This window comes from Aquila chrysaetos, chromosome 6, assembly GCF_900496995.4.
Source record: "Aquila chrysaetos chrysaetos chromosome 6, bAquChr1.4, whole genome shotgun sequence".
NCBI lineage: Eukaryota > Metazoa > Chordata > Aves > Accipitriformes > Accipitridae > Aquila > Aquila chrysaetos.
In genome coordinates, this window is record NC_044009.1 from 18,313,980 (window position 1) to 18,335,457 (window position 21,478).

Genomic DNA, 21,478 nt, shown 5'->3' on the forward strand with positions numbered 1-21,478 from the left:
GAATAGTGCCAACAATTAAAAATACTGGCTGTTGCAGGAAACCTCCTCATTTTATGGTGAAAATAGCTATCATTTACAGAAGATGAGAATTACATGTATGTAATAATATTAATCTGACATAAATTACATGGTAGGAAGTCTTTTGATGGGAGTTGAACTTTTATGAAAGCAGCTGGTAAGAAGTCTGACTGGTGGAAAAATGCATTGGAAAAAACTGTTCTTAATCCCCAAGGCAGAAAAAAAAAAAGCCTTTGTAATCTCCAGTACCATGTTGCTGAGTGAATGGCTGGTAACAATTATTACTCAACCTTAAAACTGAAGGTTTGGGGGGCTTTTTTTCTGCATGAAACATATAGTCATCAAGTTTTTGATTAATCATTTCTACTAATGAAAGGTGATTACTGGAACATTTGTAGAAAACACAAAGAAATAGCCAAGACCACCATAAAGTAATAAATCCAACTACCTTCATTTTTTTTCAGAGGATCACTTATTAAGCCTATTTTTTTTTTTAATTCTGATTTTATGTGTCAGCCTACAAAAGGCTCTAGCTTTTATTTCACATGGGAAATAAAATTTTAAAAAAAAAAAAAAACCAAAAAAAAAACCCAACTTACCTGACTCTTTCAGGCTAGCCGCACCATTACTCACCTTTACAAAGCAGCACATCAAGTTCATAGACTACATTACTTCTAGGAATAACCCCCTTTCATGCAGGTAACTAATAAAGGTCTTTCAAGACTGTATAGAAACACCAACACCTGCTTTCAAGCTCTAAGATAAGTTGATTTTTAAGCACATATATACAAGTATATCTTCCTTTGGCATTTAAATTTAAAGTTGTACTGGATAAAAGAAAAAAAAAGTAGTCTACATACATAGTTGAAACAGAGGCATGAAGTCAAATGAGAGGCATTAAGAAAACACAAGGAAAGAAGTTACCCACACAGTAGTAAGAAGACTGATAATAAGAAATTTCTCATTCTGATCCACAGCTTCTTATTCAGTCATATGTTACACCAGTTGATATTCATACACTTCATAGCACCATATTACTATGGCTCTTTGGGGAAAACAAGAAAAGAAACAAAACAACAAAAAACCCAAACAAAACCCCCTGCCTTAAAGAGTTTCCCAGATCACACCAACAGCTTTAAGATATCACTAATTTAAGTTGTAGTATTTCCTAGGAACTTCACCTTTCACAATTAATTATCACCTAAAAGGCATAGCCCTTTTTCAGGACACCAGAGCTTTTTTTCTGGTGAATGTGGACTCCCTGACTCTTGTTTGTGGCATAGGGACTATTTCAACACCTTCTTTCTATATTCTTTATGGAAATTATGTTTAAAAAAAAAAAAACAAAACAGGACAACAATCCAGCAAACCCTTCTCTAACAGAAAAACTTGGCTATCTGATTAAGCCCTAATTTTAAACAATTCCTAACACCTGCAAATCACTTACTTACACAGTCTTGCCTCCCTCTGAGTGATAGGTGAGGCATTCTCTGCAGCCGTCATATCTAGCAGCTGCGTGGCTCCAGGCACTGCTTTAAAAACTCCACAAGACCCCTTTCACAGCCCTTGGTTGGTGCAGCCTGAGAAATCACTGTGGAAGCAGCTTGGCCTCAGCAATCCTCCCCATTGGAGAGAACTGCCATGGGACAGCTACTGGCAAGAGGTGAGTCGTTCCATGAGTTTGTGTCTCTGCAGCTCTTCACCTCAGCAGTACGTCTGCAGCTAGAACCAGGCCAGGGCAAACAGTCGCTTATAATGGGGTTGTGATGGTTTCTGAATTTGAATAGCTGCTAGGAATTTTTTTCTGGAAGCTGGAGAATTATCAACCACTTTCCCTGCTAAAAAAAAAAAAAAAAAAAAAAAGGAAGCTAGACATTTAAATAAGCAGCAGTGTAATTTGTAACCCTTGCTTTGCTGTGATATCAGCCAAATAATCTTAAGCCTCTATTTGCAGGCAGTAACTTGGAGGAAGAGCTCTTGATAAGAATTTTGCATTCATAAAGGAGAAAGTTCTTCCCAACACACGCTTTGCCATGCTATGGCTGTCCTGATAGCTTTAGTAGAGATATCAAATTTCTAGCATTCTTGTCAGCTGCATATTATTTATATAAGCTGGAAAATGTGTTATTTTGGAGGACTGGTTATTAGTTACGACAGTAACACAGCTTCATTGTAGTCACCAAATTAGAATGTATTTCTTATTACAGGTAACGTACCCATTTCAACCAAGACCAAAACCCTAATAGTGATTTGAAAAATCATATCCATTTGTTTTCACCAGGAAAGAAGTCGGGTCTGGTAGGCTATGGTTTTTAAACCAAGTGCTTCTCTTCTGGAAATGTGAGTAATGAGGCACTTGTTGCACAAATCTTAAGCTACAGTAATTTATGAAATATTTTTATTATGATTTAGCATTTTAATTCAATGTGTGCTTGTAATCAAACATCCTTGATTATATCTTATTATGCTTGTAAAGCAAAATCTGTAGAAACCTAGATTTAAAGTACTAGAAAAGAAAAATCTGTAGAAACCTAGATTTAAAGTACTAGAAGAGAATGATATTTTGCAGGAGGTTTTAGGATGCGTGTCTGCCTACCTGTTCATAGGGAGGAGGTGAGATGTAGCTCACCCTACACTGAGGGACTGTTGTTCCAGGATGAATAAAGTCCACCAGAACAAAATCCTGATGGTCTTGTCTTCCCAGCTACTCTTTATCCCACAATAGCTTCAGCCTAGAGGTTGTCTTCCGGAAGCATTGACTGTAACCTACACTGCGGCTTTCCCACCACAGCAGCCACTCCTGCTTGTGACATCTCCTTCCTAGAAGGCCATTGGTCATCATCTTTTCTCTCCCTCTTTTTTTTTTTTTTTTTTTCCATAAGTTGTACCTGGCAAAGCTATGCTTAACCAAAATTCTTCTCTGACAGAGGAGGTTCATGAGATAAACTGCATGACCTCCTTTCAGTATACCATTAGCCATGGACATCTCTGGATTAAAGGCCAAAACTTAAGTATTTTGCTGAATCCATGTCCACATCCACTGAGAACATAGTCATTAAAAGATCACTCTTGGAAGCACTGGAGAGGTTCCAGTTTCAGTAGGGTTTTGTGAATGTTCCGATCATAACTCACATTTCAGCTTCACTATGTTTGTTATGGTAACTCCAAGGTACCTGAAAAAAAGGTTACTCATTCCTCCTTTCAGTTTGGTAGCATCTGCAAGGCAGAGATTAAGATTCCTATCATCAGGAAATGGCTGAATTGATATGACAGCAGGAAATGCTTTTGACTTACTCTGATTTTTTGTGTAGAATCACACAGCATGTTCTTTAGAAGGCAGGGGCTTCTAAATTGCAATGATGGCTCCTACAATTGTTACACTCTTTCGTCAATGTTGTGTTTCTGTGTCTCAGGGAAGACTGCTCCCTACCAAACATGTAAAAATATTTTGCTGAAGTTTCTAGAATTGTAATAATGTTATTTTGTTATAATTGGTTGCTTTTGTATCAGATTTTTCACTCAGCTGACTAATGCCAAAAAGCAGTTCTGTGATGCTTTGTCAGATGTGAACTTGAATGGGTTTTTTCTGCACAAACACTCCTAAATAAGACTGCAGTCTTCCCTGGGGGATGGATAGTAATACCTCAATTGAGGAACTAATTTTGCAATAGAAACATTTGGTAGCGCACCGTTCTCTGATACTGAGAACACCACAGATCATAATGATTATGAAATATTATTTAGAAAAAACTTAAGCCAGAGCTTATAGAAAGATGGCTTCTTACTCTCACGGCAAGGAAATAAAAATGTGAAAGAAATTAATGTGGGGGATGGAGAAACAATTGAGTCTTCTAGCATCCTGCTCAAACTACAGAGTTGCTTGATACCTTAATACTTTTCCAGACCTTCCCCCAGCAAACGATACAACATATAATACTGATAGCACAATACATTATCAATCAAGCTCTCCAAGTTTTTCCTATCTAGCATAAACCTATAAAGCATTTCAGTTTTAATCTTTGCATCACTCTGCTCAGGTTCTCCTGAACACTGTCCAATCCATTGGCTCAACTACAGCGCATCCTGTTTCTCATCACTGACATTGTGTCCTTTCTTCTTTGGCTTGTGGAAAAAGCAGATTTCTTTTACTGTTCCTAAAGATATTGTCCAATAATCACCTCGCAGGAATGAGCAGCAACTTCACAAGAAAGCTGGTCTTTTATACCTAGGTTTCCCTTTGTGGACATACATATGCTCCCTTGGGGCAGACAGGGTTTAACACAGGTGATTCTCAATTGTAATTCATCATATTCTTCATAATGGTTCTCACGATCGTTATTTGATACATTAATAAGCATTACCTCTGATTTCAACACAAGCTAAATTTCGGAATAGCATGACCGCAGGTAAAATAGGCTGGCTAAAAACATTCTACCTCTTAAGAAACTGAATCTAACTCTCTAGTACCACTCTAGCAGTTTTGCTCAAGAAGGCTCCTTTATATGGATTTTCTGAACTCTGCAGAATGTGCTTGAAATCACACACTTCAACAAAATCTTTAAACTCCTAGCAAGCAAACTGTGATCCACTGCACACAATAATCCAAAATCAAAATGATGTATTTTTTCCTAGCATAAACACAGTTTGGCCAGCTGGGTCTATGGGTCCACAGTTTCTTTGGCATTTCTATTTCAGCTATTGAACTGCTGATTTTATTTTACCTTTTGTGATGAATTTTTTTTTTTTATGATAATACCACCATTGCCTAATACTATCATTTTTACCTTGTTTTCTCTATGGTATTTGCCTACTTGCAGGGAATCTTTTTTTCTTCCATTTGCACTTAGTTCTGCTTTTCCTTTTGCAATTGTTTTACTCTCTCTTCCTGGAATCCTATTCTTTTTATAAGTATCCTCTCTCAGCGAGACCAACTGCCTAGTGAGTATTAAATCTTCAGTATAGCCTCCGCTTCCTGAAAAAAAATAATTTAAAAAGATCCATAGATTATGAGAGTGTTTACCAGCCCAGTAACTACTTTGCTCAATCTCAGGCAGCTACAGGAAATAAAAGAAACCTAGGGGCTCATACCCTACAGCAATAAGAAAAATAATGCTTTTTGCCTTTAACCCATTTTTAGACTGTTTACTTGCCTTCGTAGAGGAAAAAAAAAAAAATAAAAATCTTCCTCATTCTCCTCTATTTGCTTGCTATGTTTTGTAGACTTTGGTTGTATTGTTTCTAGCTATTATGTAGTGGCACTTTCCTTCTTACATTTTTGTGTTGCTTGATGCGTTATTCTACTGAATGTAGTACTCCTGGTACTCTACAGAATGTTTTTAGTATTAAAAACTTAAAGCTGAGTATTTATGATTGCTACAAGGAAGGTAACAGATAGGCAAGGAAGGAGTATGGGAGGGGGAGGCCATGAGATTTGAACTTGTGCTTTCATGCACCCAGAGACAACAGAATAACCACTGAGCTAGAGGGGAGTACCAAAACAAAAGAGAAAGGAGAAGGTCTGTATGGCAGTGAGGGGGAGGACATGCATCTTAAGCTGCTCCACCAGCCTTTTAAAAAAGCAAACATTCAGTCAAACCATAATTCTTCATAGTCACTCTAAAACTGAGGTGCATAAATCCAAAACTGATTTGAAAAAAACCCTCTTGTTCAGGGAGGACTTAAACCATCAATTCCTTGTTTGCCTTATGTTTGAAGCACCCAGAATGCCTCAATATAAAGAGCTCTCTGGAGGAAGGCTCTGATGCAGTAGGGAGGCTATGATCATATTTGATGTATGCATTCAGAGCTGGGATCTTCTAGGAAATACAGAAGGAGCAAGAACACTTTATTTTCTTTTTACAATATTAAAGTTACTTAATTATACAGCATATAGCACAATATAAATACTGCCCAGTTAAACCACTGGGCATGTTAGCTGATGTATCCAATAAACTGTAGCACTGTGATCAGTTCTGCCCTCTGTATCTCTTTCTGCTCAAGATAAATTAAGAGAATGTCAAGCAGGAATAAGAGAAAAAACCTTGGAGAAGGCTTTATTAAACTCCTTACAAACTAAAAGACATATTTAATATAAAGGTGAAAGATCACTAAAACTAGTCAATAGCAAAATAAGAATATGCTCAGCAATACTTCAATCTCAATTCTTTGTTCATTGTGCTTGCAGATAAACAAACTTTTTCATTTCTGGGAACGTTTATCATAACCTCCAAGGCCCACTGAGCATATCCAAAAGATCTTTCACACTTTGTCCTCCCTCAGCAAGAAAGTATTTTTTCAAATACTTAACTTGAAAGAAATCTAAAAGTAAAAAGCACACTGTAAAAAGTGCTCAGTGTTAGAGGAGACACTGCTTGAGAAAAGAAATCCAAAATGGATTCCACTGTGCAGCTGTATAAAATCTAAGCTGTGAAGGTGAAAAATTAGTGTTAAAAACTCATAGCCCTGTAGACCAAAACTGTTGCTTTTCATACTTGACTGCTTCTTTTGTTCTTGGTGAGGTATTGGAAAGGATAGGTTCCCATTCCACTGATAGGGCTCCTCGCTCTAGGTAAGCTCTGCTTGGTTGCCAGTCTGTAATCAGCTGTGTAATTACATACAAAGTCTGGTATTTTATATCTAGAGTTCAGCGGCACAGGGATAAAAACGCGACAGCGATGATGCAAGCACCTTCAGAACAAACGTTGCAAATCCAGATGAGTTGGTCAAAATCAGATTATAAAAGAATCCACATGTCTTTCTCTAAATGTTCAAGATATCCTACTGTATCAGCTCCACCACTGATGTAAACATAGAGTAAGTGCCAAATTGTGAGCAGTGAATAACAGAATTTTACCTTCTAGATGAGATTTTAGTGAATAGTTGCCACACAACTATTGCACTACTGTGTTTGAGAAACCAAGAGAGAAGGTGTCAGCTACTGGCAGTCCTGGGGTTCATTTCTCACTGAGGACAGGTCAGTTATGGAAAATAATAGCAATAACCAACTCTTATAACTTTAATTTAAATGCAATCTCTCATTATATTGTCGTAACCACTCTAAATTTTCTTTTCTATTATTTCTGAGGCCATTTGCAACAGACAGGACTGTGCTAAATGTCATAGCTGGTATTTACTTAATGCTACTTTATAAATTAATCCACCTCTTGCAAATTATCAGCTCATTCATTCTAGATTCATGAAATTAAAGCTGTATTTACATAAGGCTATGCCACACTGCCTGAGTAAGAGGTTAAAGCTGTGAAATTTACCCCACACCCTTTTTTTTTTTTTTTTTTTTTGTCTGCTTAAAAAGATTCTACAATACTTTGAGGAATGCTTAAACAGGGGAAGATTTGTAACGTGCATGTACGCTATAAACATAGTTAAGAGAAGAAAAAAGCATGTCCGACCACTTGCATTATGAAGACTCCTTGGTTAACTACTCGGATTTCCTGAGAGCTCACACTTCAAGTGAGACTTTGCTTTGGTGATTCTCCAGTGATGGTTTTTACAGAGTATTACCTTAGACTGCTTTCTAGTTAAAGCTCTTTTTCAGTGCTCAAGGCACCTGGTTGAGGAAATACTGCATGCTTCATATGGAGATAGAAATGCAAAGAGAGACTTGAAAAGAAAAAAAAAAGTATCCTTCATAATGAAATACTCTTGTCCTTCAACAACTTCACAAAACATTTATACTAATCATGGATTATAATACTCTGCTGATGAAAATCAGGTATTAAAAATAACTTTCAAACATGCATCTATACTCAAAATGTTATTTATTTTGTACATCTGGATAAATGTCCTGTAGAGGTATGATCACAGCCACTGGCTATCTACCTTTGCATGAGCATGTTGGAGCAAGCCATTACACCTCAGATTATTCAGTGCAATTAATGTTATCTAAAACTTCTCAAAAGTCCAATATGATAATGCCTGAGTCACATATTTATAGACATTTCATGCCAGTAAAAAAACCTCATAGGCTTCCTGCTTGGGTAATAAAAGCCAATAGATAACACTGGTGTGAACCTGTTAACAGCCCTATTCCCAGTCTCTACCTACACTGTACTGACATGCACATGGACAGCCTGGAAAATTGCAAAGCTCCTACCCCTTCAGGGGGAGGAAAGGAATGTAAATTCTTGCCTGCCTTGCTACCATGCAACTTTATGGTTTGTCCAGAAACTGTTTTCTAAGAGCGATAACTTACATTGAAACTGGGAATAGGCTAAGTCACGTTTTATTCAGCTTGAATAAAAATTCTCTTTCTCTAGAGTCTCAAACAATACTAGTTATGTAGCTTTAATAGGACTGCTGCTGATTACTTCACACAAATTGATGCCTATCTTGCAAAAACTGGCACAGAGGTCATTATTCAAAATACTTTTATATTCCTATGTGTAAAATACTTCAGGACAATACATTGCAAATGAGTTATTCAAATAGCAACAAAAGTTAAGTACTTCTATTTTTAATTTCTTAGAAATGAACTGATATGGGACACGCTGGAAGGAATTCTACAAAAAGGAAACCACTTACATAGCGAGAAGCATGTATTTAATTAAATGCTTTGCAAAGATACATGAATAAAGCTATGTGCATGACTTTCTTTAGGGATGGCCCCAGCTGTTTATTTTTTTTTTTAAAAGGAACAAACAAAAAATGTGGAGAGCACAGATGCAATAAAGAAACAAAAAAACTAAGTTTGTACCCACATGCTTTACAAAATAAAGCATGTTAGTGGTACAAAACATTCTATATACTGTATGACCAACAAATAAATGCACTGTAACATTGTTCTCTCAAACACCATAAGCCTAACAGCTAAGCTCTGAAAATGACATTGACAGTAGGCATCTTTATTTCATCAGCCTTCTACAGAGTAATTTAGCACCATCACTTTTTTGTTGTTTTTGCCCTGCCTATCTCCTTTCTCAAAAATAACAACAGAAGCATAGCACCTTTTAATATCTAAAATAAAAACAGGAATATTAAATGCATCCCAACTTCCAGAGATGAGGTAGCTCATGCTAAGAAATGATGGAACTTTCTTGCCTTGACAACTCAAGGCCAGTAAGTCAAATTACTGGTGATGCATGTCTGGATGTCAGCTAAAAACAATTAATTTCTAAACTTTCTTTCTCTTTATTAGCAATTGGTCTGGTATACATGTGAACGATTTGCAACATACATAAATTGGCACCATATACAAGACATCTGTATAATTTGATATGTAATGGCTTCTTAGATGGGCAAGTATTGGAAAATCAACAAGTATTGGGTTTAAGATGTATTTTGAAGATTAAGGATAATTTAATGGAATTGCACAGATACATTGTGAGAAGTGAAGTCTGGCCTTAAAATTTAAGATATGGGACACCCCTACTGAAAACTTATATTTACCCCAGTAGTATTTTTACTTCATAAATCACTCATGGCTATGGAATACTCTTCTGAGCAGACTATTACATAGGAAAGTGCAGGAAAGACAATGCCAAATTAAGATGATCTTGTCTGAAGAGATTTTCTTCTACAAAAGATACAGTTTTCTGTGAATGGCTATCATACTGGCAACGACAGGAAGACAAACTGGGGTAGTGGGAGTAGGTATGATTGAAATATAGCCAACGGTTCACAAAAGTGCTCTACTTTTCTGTTATTCAGTATGCATCCAAGCAAAAGAAATAATCCTTAGAGCTTTACAAAAAGTCCCACATTAAAACTATCTATTTTGAATACCTGTAAATTTCAAAATAATTTGAAACAAAAGCGAGGAAAAGAAGATTCATATTACTTTTAAAAGGTGGTCATCGATCCTCTTAAAATTGTACTGTTGCACTAAAAAGTTGGTTTCAATCATTTAAAACGGAAGGTTTGTAAGTAAAATAAATATTCAAAAGGAGGCCGGGCATTTAAAAAGAACTGTATATACAATGCTGATCCAATATCAGCCATTACTTCAAGAGTCTCAGGATTAACTTCAATCAGTCTAAGTTCATGTGTTTAATTGCTGCTGTTGCTGGGTAGTGTGTTAATTTCCCCCCTTCCTCTTACACAAAGCAAACTGGCCCAATTTCAATTCCAAATTCCTGGTCGGTACTGCCAATGTCCACCGGTGCAATATCTATGATAGGTAAGCGTGCCACGTTCTGTGTTCTGTACTCAAAAACAGTCTTGCCCACGTTCCCATTACGTTTCTGGAGGGGTGGAGAAGAAAAAAAAAAAAAAAAAAAAAAAAAAAAAAAGAGAGAAAAACTTAGGCCAGAGCTCATGTCAGAAACAGCCTGAATTCCAGCTGGTTGAGCCAGTTGTCTGATAGTTCAGAAGGATCTCACTGTATCTTTGCTAAGCAACACACCCCCGCCCATACTGCACCTTGGTTATTTTAAAATGTATATATCTTGCACTTACAGTGATGAACAAACCTGTCAGATTGACACAGCAGGATTTCCCCCTCAAGCTGGATTGATTCTTATGTTGTGAAATTCTTCTCTATGTGTTAATACGCACCTGCACACATAATCTTGGGCTATACTACTTTAAAGCACAGAGAGTATTCTAATTTATTTCAAGTGCAAAAATAAATTTAGAAATATTTTGCCAGTATCTTAGACTTGACTGAGAATGCTATTGAACTGAAAAAAATGTACTACTTGCTGCTTTTTATGCCCACTAGGAAATTTTGGGGGGAACATTTTCCTTTCCAACTCAGTCTTATACCAATGAGTTTCCTCTAGCATATTGCCGCAATAATCTTACCCATCTGGCAGACAAATGCTTGAGGTTATCTGACCAATTTGTGTGATTCCACAGAGAGGTAAACAAATACTGGGAAACACAAAATGGCAAGATACGTATCTTAGTATGCTCACTAATAAGTAGTAATTTGTAAATATCCTCTGAATAGTGCAGACATCTATTATGTGAAGCTAGAACTGTAGAAATACCTACTTGATCAGTTACTTCTATGATTCATGATAAAAATCTGCAGCATTTTAATTACTTCATTCTATGGATTTTTTTTCTAAATCAAGAAAGAACTTAAAAAGGACAAAAGTCCTTTTTCTCCATAACAAATGACAGAAAACCCAAACTTACAGAACAGCTGTCATGAAGAACAGTGTATCTGAATCGACTGTTTCCCTCTGCTTTGATCTCCAGGTCATTGGCCCCTTTCAGAATTACAGCTTTTTTCAGATTCTTCGTCTGGTCATCCATGTACCCAACACTGTTTTTACAAAGGTAAGTGATATTCTGGGAAGCTTCCTTTGATAGGAGGCGCAGGAATGTCATCTGTGTAACAGCTGTATCCCCATACACGAACTGTAAAGATAAAGAAATAGATCAACATATATTACATGAAAATTCATTAAGGGTTCATGGATTTCAGAAACATCTGCCATTATTGTAACCCTTTCCAGACATGACTAGCAGGAGCCCTATTACATGAAATCTAAGAACGGTTTCTTTTGTAGTTTGCTGCCGGTTGAGGATGAAGAAATGTAGACACTGTGTAACAGGGATCATTTTGGAGAATTTTGACCGTAAAGCTCTGCAGCTGAACAACTCTAAGGCAGTTGGGCCTCCACAGGCATGCCAAGTTTTGGAATGAATTCTGCCTTATTTCAAAAAGGGATTCTGTAGGAGCTAAACCTTACATATGAAATAGTGCATTAGAGCCACCTCAAAGTAGCTGAGAAACATCAAGCACAGAAAACCCTTTTATAGCGTACCTGCTATATTGCAACTTTAGCAACTTGTTTTCTACAGGCTTTGTATTGTATACATTTGCATATGGGCTTTATCAACTAACTAACTTGCACCAAAGTTTGACAAATGTTTTACTAAGTACCACTGTTTCTATAAAAAACAGAAACAATTTTTCTACCAATAACAAAAATCGTAAAATTCCTGAGATTTTTTTTCCCTATCTGTGCAGGTTTCATTTTATTCATGCTTTATGAATCATTGCAACATAAAAAAATAAGTCAAGAATGACTAAAAATGTATACATTTCACTGAAACTGGTGAAGAAAAGAGGAAATCTTATGCATTGACACTGTCATTTTTTACAAAATGTGTTATATCTGTTCAGCAATCACAGTGCTTATTATTTAGAATCTGTAAGCAGTGCATATGACTATTACACAGATCATACTATTAGTTATCAAATCTGACAGTGTTTTCAAAAATGAAATATTCTTTTATAGTATTCCTCAAGATAATTTCTTCCTCCAAAGAGCATCTGACTTACAAAACCCCTATGTGTAGCTCTGCAGGCAGCTAAACATCAACCGTGACATCTTGGGACACGGCAAGTTCTCCTGAATTTAATAATAAGTGAAAGCATCTCAAAAAAGCAATCAACATCACATCTGTTCTCAACTGTTGAAGTTCTGAACTGTTATCAGGAATCTAGCTGATAACAGCATTATTTTTTACACACCAAATACTTATTTTAAAGATATTTAATTACTCCCTATGAAGTAACAATTGAAAATATTTTCTGTGCTTTTGATTCAATGAACTAGGAATAAAAGTGGCAAAAGCTGGTTAATTAATTATATACTTTGCGTAGCATAAACTTCTGTTATTTGGCAGGATCATTAAGCCTACTTTTAGAAGTTACCACAGAGGGAATACCCAACAGAAAGCTGAGTGGAATTTTTGTCTGTCTGGAGACTGATGCATTCGGCATGAAGCATTCTGACACACACGATAACAATCATACTTTCTTTAAAAACAAATTTATAAAGTAAGTTTTGTACTTTTTTAGCAGTAAAGAGTTTTCTGAAAGAAAGAGTAGAATTCAATACAAACAAACAGCAGTGATTTAAATCATATATTAGGGAAAAGTACACTTTTTTTAAGGACAAGGATAGTGAGTTACTAAAATAGATTGCTAGAGAAGTTGATGTTTTGGGGATCAAGAGAAATAAATCTTTCCCAGCAGTGGTCTACTTGTAGCCAATCCTGCCTTAGATGCATGCACTTTGTTTCTCCCAGCTCTTGTCTGTATTTACTGTATGGTAATAACAACCAATTGAATATAAGCCAGTCAATCAATAGTCATAATGTTCTGACTGTAGCAGAATCTGCTCAGAAGAGCAGATGAAGTTCTAAACCAGAAGGAAACAAGTTTCATAGAAGTCGATTCTTGACATTAAATATACGTAATGGCGTACCTGTGATCCCCTGTTCATATCAAGGCCATACCAAATGGGCTTTAAGTCAGACGACCTGCTGGCCCACCATGTTTTACGGGGTATAGTAGACGGGTTTGCAGAAATACAGGTCTCTCCAGTTTCCATGTTGCAGTATACTTTTATAGCATCTTCAACACATCCTTGGTTAGGATCAATCCAATATTCACCTACAAAGAATATAAAATGTGATTCTGTTATGTTATAAAGATTCTTGAAATAACAGGGAAGATGTAAGCAAAAGTATGTTGCAACAATACAAGACACAAGGCAAAACAGGCATATGCTTCATGTATTGACCTGATGTGTTTTGATGTGTCCTTCAGGTATACACTATAACGTTGCTTCAAGATACGAGCTGATCCGTATTTCAAATATTTCAAAATAGGGGAATTCAGACTTGAAAGCTGTGTAAGGTTAAGGTTGTTGAAATGCATTGCAAAGGTCCTGAGCACTCCAAGTGCATAAAGAACACACAGTGGCTAGAAGACAATTTTCTCTACACATGACAAACTGATGGCAGCCCCTCCTAACATTGATGTTGGAAGCAAAGTTTCAGGAAATGGGGCAAAAGCTGGTAAGGCCTGCCACAAACTATCGCTACCTTCCAGTCTCTTCTGATTTATCCACTAATAATCTATATAAATTAGGGAAACTGCTAAATGGCATGTTAGCGCATTACCACCTACGAATTGCCAGCATGAAGCAGCAGCAGAGAATTCTGGATGGAAAGCATTTGCAGGTCATCAGCCTACAGGTAACATTTTGAGCTAATGGCAATTAAGCAAATAGTCACAATTGGCGTACCAATCTATCTCTATCATCATGGAAGTTGTACTCCATGGTGATAACACTTTTAGAAGTAGCATTCCAAGAAAGTCTAAAATATTTCAGATTTTTGAATAAATACTGAATAAATAAGTATGGGATACACCAGAATATGTATTTCACTGGCAAGAAGAAATAATTTTTTGTGAGAAGTTTTCAAGCTCCTAGTGTGAATGTCGATTTAGGCCATCAAAATCTGTATTACTCATTTTTTCCAGTGACCAAGTATATATTGGAAACAAGACAGCATCATATGGCACATAGAGGAGATGGTGTATTTATACACACCGCTCTTCTTGGATGGGTGGCACAGCTTCAGGTCATCACAAGTCCGTGATGGGTGTTTCTTTGAACCATCTGGGCTGCGCATAGTCTCAATCTGGCTGCTCAGTGACTTCAGTGTGGCATGGACTCCTGGGTCTGTTTTATTATGGTCATCTGGGGCTGCTTCATCTTCAGTAAACTCTGGTAGCGGATCTGCCATAGCATCATCATAGTGTCCCATAATGTCACCAATGGCAGCAGTGAGATGGCCTGGAGGGCCAGGAGGGCCAGGAGGGCCAGGATCACCTGGTGGACCCTAAGGTTAAAAACGAAGGCAATAGAGGCATAGCAGAGTAAATACTGTGCAAAACAACAGCAAAGCCAGCCACTAAAAAAGCAAAACTTCGGGGCCAGACACCCTAATGCATAGGGAATGTTCAGATACAGATAGACAATTCACATTTCCAGGAACAGGGTTAAGAGATTAGAACTGCATGTGAGGTATTGTCTCTGCTTCATGCCCTCTCTGCCTGTCTTAATACCTTGCTCAACTTTTTCTTACTCATGCTTTCAGACTGGAAAAAGTCACCAAGGAATGGCCTCCTCATTCCATTTTTTTAAGCTATCTGTCCCTCCTTGTTCAAATTCCTCCCTAATAACTTTATTTATTAAAATTCCCAACAACTGTAAGTGATTTTTAGAGCAATCTAAAATTCCTGCTTCCCCTGAGTCGCCTCAGGCACATTTTCAATTAGTAAAGCCTGAACGGAAAATTTGGCACTAGAAACATCTTTACATTTATCCTGCACAGTGCTGAGCTTTCTGGCTACAGGTATGTGAGACAGAATCTACATCATCCTTACTTGGCAAAGCAGGTGTTTTCCTGACTAAGTAAATTTTCCCAAATGATGGGTTGTAAGGTCCTTCTGTCAACCTGAATTGTGATATTTGGGGAGGTAAATGAGTCTTGACACAGAAGATAGCAGTTAATAAACATATCTCCACCTGCAAGCTTTGCCAGCTCTTCTTTGGCAGCAGGAAGTCTGTAACATACCTTCATTTGAAGTGTGATGCTCTGGTGCATGAGATTGTGTATCAGAACGTGGCATTTCCTTTGAGATTAATTACTTCAGAATTCACAACTAGTGTTCCAAACACTTACTACAGAGCACACACCCAAGCTAATACGCTCTGTGTCTGACAAATGAAATCTTAACTTTTATTTCTTGCTTTTTGGTTCCAATTTACAGTTGCATGCAAGCCACCATGGAAAGCAAAACTAAAAATACTGGTATGATATTTCTTGTACTGTCTCGTTACACAGATGAAGTATCTGGATATACATTATATTCTTATGCTCTACTGTAGACTTTTCATTCATGTCTCGGTGCCTCGGCAGAAGTGGAGATACCCATAATTGGCAGAAGTTCAAATGAAATAGGGTGCATATTAGCACACGATAAACACAGGAAGCACCATGTCTTACAAGACAGAAAAACAGCAGAAACTGCCTTCTCTGTCTTGCTCATTATTTTATTCCACCTCTTCCACTTCTTCCCCAAAATAAGCAATACCAGTCTTTTAATATTTCACATGACTGTCCAGATCACCCTTTTCACAAATTTCACAAATCCCTCTAATTTTCTAACTTATCTTCTTTGGGATAGTGTAACTTACATCTTATGACTTAAGGTATCGTGAATTGGTAAATGTGGAATATGCCTGGGACGTTTAGCAAAGGTTTAGGACTTTTTCCAAAATGGACAAACTATTTTTCATTAGCTGCGAATCAGCTCATGGTTGATGTCTGTAAACCTCAGATCAGGCTGAAGGTCAGCTGAGGTGAGTGTTAGATTTTGGGCTGGCTGTTTGGACTGAAGGATTTCCTTGACATAAGGGATGATGGAGTATGCTGCTGGCTGTTCTAATTCAGTGCCACCTTGGTGGGACTACTGACTTTGAACTGCTGCTAGTTCCAGATACACCAACTGACCTATGCTTAGGCCTGAGATTTTAGGACCCAACTTGCCAAATAGCCATGTTGAACTGCAGTTCTAGTAGGATCCAGTGAGCTAACTGCAGAAGTAGCCCCAGGCTGGCCTAAGGAGAGCATAAGTGGATGGGACTGGGATTGTCACAGGTCCAGAAGATGAAAATGAGTAAGAAATGAGCCCTTTCAATACACAGTTACCCTGGCTATTTGTTGTTGGAGAAACTATATCAAATCTTACCATTTCTCTTGAGCTCATGAATGTTTGAGACAGTGATGCAATGGATGGTAAAAAATCTCATTATTTGGAGGTAACGTTTTCCCTCCATATTGCCATCAACTCACCTCAGGTCCAGCTTCTCCTACACTCCCTCTAACACCAGGAGGCCCAATTGGCCCAAGTGGACCGGGACTTCCATCTTTGCCAGAAGGACCAACTGGACCTGGAGGACCCTAGATAATATAAGAGAAAGAAGGAATGTATTTTAGCATTTAATAACAAAGTTACACAAAACAGCCTTTTATAAGCAGTATCTTTTCAGGAAGTAATCCAATTATTCATGTCTATTACCAAACTTCTAAAAATCACCCTTCTTCTCTAACAGGAAGAAGGCAGTTTCAATGCTGCTGTTCTGAAGTGAATCACCTCAGCCAATATACCTTGGATCAGGTGTATATTTCTTCCTAAACCATTTAAGTGGGTTCAATTCCAGGTGCTACACAGACTGGAGTAGCTACCATACACTCACATGTATACAGACTCAGAGACACACTGTCACTTGGGAACATCCAAGGGAGTCGTATTTCTCCTTTACTTTTGGGTGAACGACATACATGGGTGTATGAAAGGCAGAGTAGCAATTAGCAGAGCTGCCACATATATGGCTTTGCATTAGCTACAGGGAAAGTGTCTGTAAAAAGAGACTGTAGCCCTGTAGTTATTCTGAGCTGACCTTTTTATCTAGCTATAAACTACACTTATGTCATAACTTTACTGTATTAAACAATGTAATGTCTCTCAGCAAAAGATAGTAGGGTAATTACCACATGATACTGAAAGTCAACAAAAGCCAGTGAAGTAAGTGTGATGCAGAAATAGAAATCTGATCATGGAAAAAAACAAGCAAGAAAAACCTTAATCCTGAAACATACTCACCCGCGGACCGAATGGACCTGGAATGCCAGGACTGCCCTGTTCACCAATAGGACCCTAAACAGAAGAAATTTTATTGTATCTTTGTGACATTTAAAGCATATTCCTTTAGTTTTAAAGAATTAGTGCATGATATACACAATTCTGTATGAATAGGATTATAATATACATGAACAATGGGTAGTACCTTTCCCTCTTATGATTCATTTTCATTCTATTGTTCTCTTTTGTCACAGAGTAACAACTGTAATCACAATTTAGATTAATAGAATTTACTGGTGCTTGGCTATATATAAAGTTGTTTCTGCAGAAAAGCCTTGCTTTCATGACATTTAGAATCAGATTGGCTTACAAAAGAGTAACTGACATTGTTATGAAGTGCAAAGATGCTTTGGATGCTGGGGTTTTTTTGTTGACTCTTTTCCTGCATGTTGAAACTTCTAGCTCTTGCATAGGATCAGCAAACAAATGTAAAAAAATTAAGTTTTCCATCACATTTCCATTCAATCGCCACTGAAATCATGAAGTTCTTGCAAATATTAGTGAGAGATACTACCACAATCCTCATGGGATTTTGCATTTGACTCCTTGACTGTAAAGAGTTCAAACACTGGCAAAAAGCATTTCACACTCTAATGTGCCTATCTGAAACTATCAACTTTTGTTATCATCTTGTGCTGACAGGTCATAGACTGTCAGTTATCAGTCACTGCGGACTGGCACAAATAGAACAAGAGTAGGAGAACACGTATCTTGCAAAGCACAGGTTTACCTCATTATGCAATAGTATTGTAAAATTGCATTAAAAATATTAACAAGTACAGATAGCCAGGCCACTCACAAGCACATTGTGGGAAAAAAAAATAATTCATGTTTGCTTTTTTTCATATTTTAAATAACTGTGTTCCTGATATATTATTTAACTATCAAGGAAATAAAATTATAGTAAAAACAGAACTTACAGGAGGACCAGGAAGACCTTGAAGCCCAGTGAAACCCCTGTGTCCTTTCTGGCCCCTATCACCTCGATCTCCATTGTCACCTTTGTCACCACGAGGTCCTTGGGGACCCTGTAAATATCAGTGATGAAATGTAAAATTCTGAGCTGGAAAAAAACCCACAACCGCAAAACCCCCTCATTTGCTCTTAGGCACTGCACTCAGACCTCATTCACTTCTAAAGCTGGAAAGAAGGTGATTCTGGGGCAGCTCCAAGAATCTTGATTTTTTACCAAAGAATAAGTAAATAATTACAGAAATCTGTGTTGTGCTTAATTGTAGTTGTGGTAAATTTAGTCTATTTATCTTCATAATACAGTCAAAAAAACCCTGTACTAACAACACAAAATAATTTATGTAACAAAATTTTTAAGATTAGAAAATTTCTTTGCCTTACTGGATATGGCAAATAATTTTTGTAGGATGAGATTGAAATATTGTGGCAGTCTCACAGAATCATAATGGTAAAATGCATTTTCAGGATGTCTCACAGACTCATAATGATAAAATGTATTTTCAGTATGAAATCCTCCATGTTGCATCTTTACTTCTCACAGCTGCTTTCACCTTCACAACTGAAATTACACTCCCTAACTACAGACAACAACGTTCAGGGTCCCCAGTACAAATAGCTTGGTTTTATTACCATCACAATTTCATTCTTGGTATTTTTGATAGTTTCATACTTTTTATACTAATTCAAAAATCATTGGAAAAAATGGCTTCTACTTTCAATTCCATATTTCTCAGCCCAAATTGCATGCTAAATTTCTTAATGCCAGATTCCAAATAGTTTATCAATGGCATCATTATCACCAACTACTCAATAAGCTTTTCTTGTCTCTCAAATGACATCTGCTTAGGGACAGAACAACATTCTTTTGAATTTCCCAAGTTTGCAATTAATTTTTTGTTCCAAGCTTGGATTGTAAAAGAGTTATGTAACACAAAAAGATGGGTTTTGTTTGCTTTTCCATTTGGACTGAAGTCAGAATCTCATGGATTGAATTAAGGCAGTTTCATGGGAACAGGTGATTTTGTTACATTTCTGCCATTTTTATCTAAAGATGTGCCTTTTCTGCATTCATTTCTTTACCCCTTATTTGAATTATCAGACACAGACTCCAGCTATTTGCTAACTTAGGTCCTACCATCATGCAGACAGCAACACGCTCCAAATAAAGAGGCTTCCACAGCATTTGTTAATTCTCTGCAAAGTATTTTTAAAGTGTAGAAATACTAGTGTATCCAAACAGATTCATACAGCTTTGCAGCTCAGAAGACTACCTTCATCCACTTGCAGTCAGAACACTAAAAGTTGAAGCCCTGTTTAGCATTCTGATTTTGGCCTAGTTTCTCATATACTTTCCTGTAAAAAGGATCTCAGATAAAACCATAGTGACCATGGAGAACTTACAGGCAAACCTCTTTTTCCTGCACGACCTGGGGGACCCATCGGACCTCGAGAACCCTATAAAGATTGCATACAGAAGATATGTGAAGCAATGCGCAAAAGCATACACAATATTTTTTTGATAAACAAAGTATTAAAAAAAAAAGGAAAAAGTCTCACTTACAGTTTCACCTCTTTGACCTGCATCTCCTGGAGGGCCAACAGGACCTGGAGTTCCTGGACCCCCTGGAGAACCTGGCAAGCCTGCAGGGCCAGGTTCACCACGATCACCCTGCAAAACATAATTTGAACATTATTTATCTAAAGAGGACTGGACTAGACCAAAGAAAGCAACAGGACTCTAGCATTGCTAGTCTATTTTCTAGCAATTACAATCTACAAAGATGTTCCTTCTGTAGGAACTCAAGTCTGAGTTTGTAGAGACAGGTGTTCTTAGCCAGGTTTCCTCAACTTTGAGAAGTACTACTTATTCAAAGCTGTGATACACTTTCAGAACTAGTTCTCCATTCAAGTTAAGCAAATGAAAAGAAAATCTACAATAAGTCAATAATAAAATGAAGATTTCCAGAAGTGACTTAAGAAAGCAATATATACTTACACGTTCTCCAACAGCTCCATCTCGTCCAGGAGTACCATCATTACCAGCAGGTCCCTAGAGTTATGGAATAAAAACAGAGCTGTCGATTAGCTCTGTAATCTTGCATTTCTGTAAGAAGCACTAGAAAGTTGTTCTCCACCTCTAACTTCAAGTCAAGGAGAATAACCACTAGACTGCCTTTTTTTTGCATGTTACAAGGCTCTAATACTTACTTCTGGACCAGCTTCACCTACAGGTCCAGTGGCACCTGACTGGCCAATAGGTCCTGGGGGACCTTTATCACCAGGTGGCCCCGTGGGACCTTGTTTTCCTGGTGTACCCTAAAAAAGACAAAAAATATCATATCAAAATTTTAATCACAAAACAAAGAAAGTACCTGCTGCCTGCAAAACACTACTCATTAATCCAGTCTGATGTACCATCAACATTTGTAACTTCAAAAAACTGATAATTAAGGAAAATGTTCTTACAGATTTTTGAGTACCTATTAAATATGTATATACTGTGTATTTTTATACAGTTTAATTGTGTTAGTTGCTTTTGAATAGGTTTTATTGACTGGAAGCTGCACTTGAAGTTCGTCTATCTAGTAGCAACTCTCTTAAGCACACACTCCCTTGATAAATCAACATGTCTGATGGCATTATCTGCAATAGGTAAGGTCTTTTCAACTCTGGAAAAATGTAATGCAGTTTGAAATAAGTAACATGTTTTTTTTTTTTTTTCTCTGTCTCAACACCAACAAAACTTGTTAGCCTGGAATAATTTTTGGCCAACTTTAACTATAAATTGACTTTATGGATCCAGTAGTAATGGCAGATCCTCCATACCATCCCTTTTACTAATAGACTATTTAATGACTTAATCTCCTGGATCATTAGGCTTTCCAATAAATATCTATAAATCCTACATGAAAGCAAAGAGAGCACAAATGGTAATTCTGAAGACTGTAGTTCACAATTTATGAAATAGCAGTTACAGAGTATTTACTCACATTCAGGTGACCTTTG

General features: G+C 37.2%; 1 protein-coding gene across 2 annotated transcripts in view; it reads right to left on the bottom strand.

Moving 5' to 3' along the window:
- Positions 1-8,560: 8,560 nt before the first annotated feature.
- The window catches only part of COL5A2 (collagen type V alpha 2 chain), a 113,945-nt gene continuing 101,027 nt past the window's right edge, over positions 8,561-21,478 (bottom strand). For both annotated transcript variants that reach the window (XM_030018244.2, XM_030018245.2), the window contains exons 44-54: positions 20,681-20,788; positions 20,469-20,522; positions 20,034-20,141; positions 19,874-19,927; positions 18,421-18,528; positions 17,462-17,515; positions 16,651-16,758; positions 14,340-14,631; positions 13,206-13,393; positions 11,119-11,343; positions 8,561-10,217 (exon numbers count right to left, since the gene is read on the bottom strand). In XM_030018244.2, the coding sequence (XP_029874104.1) occupies positions 10,071-10,217; positions 11,119-11,343; positions 13,206-13,393; positions 14,340-14,631; positions 16,651-16,758; positions 17,462-17,515; positions 18,421-18,528; positions 19,874-19,927; positions 20,034-20,141; positions 20,469-20,522; positions 20,681-20,788 (1,446 nt within the window). In that variant the 3' untranslated portion in view covers positions 8,561-10,070. The remainder of the gene's footprint in view (positions 10,218-11,118; positions 11,344-13,205; positions 13,394-14,339; positions 14,632-16,650; positions 16,759-17,461; positions 17,516-18,420; positions 18,529-19,873; positions 19,928-20,033; positions 20,142-20,468; positions 20,523-20,680; positions 20,789-21,478) is intronic.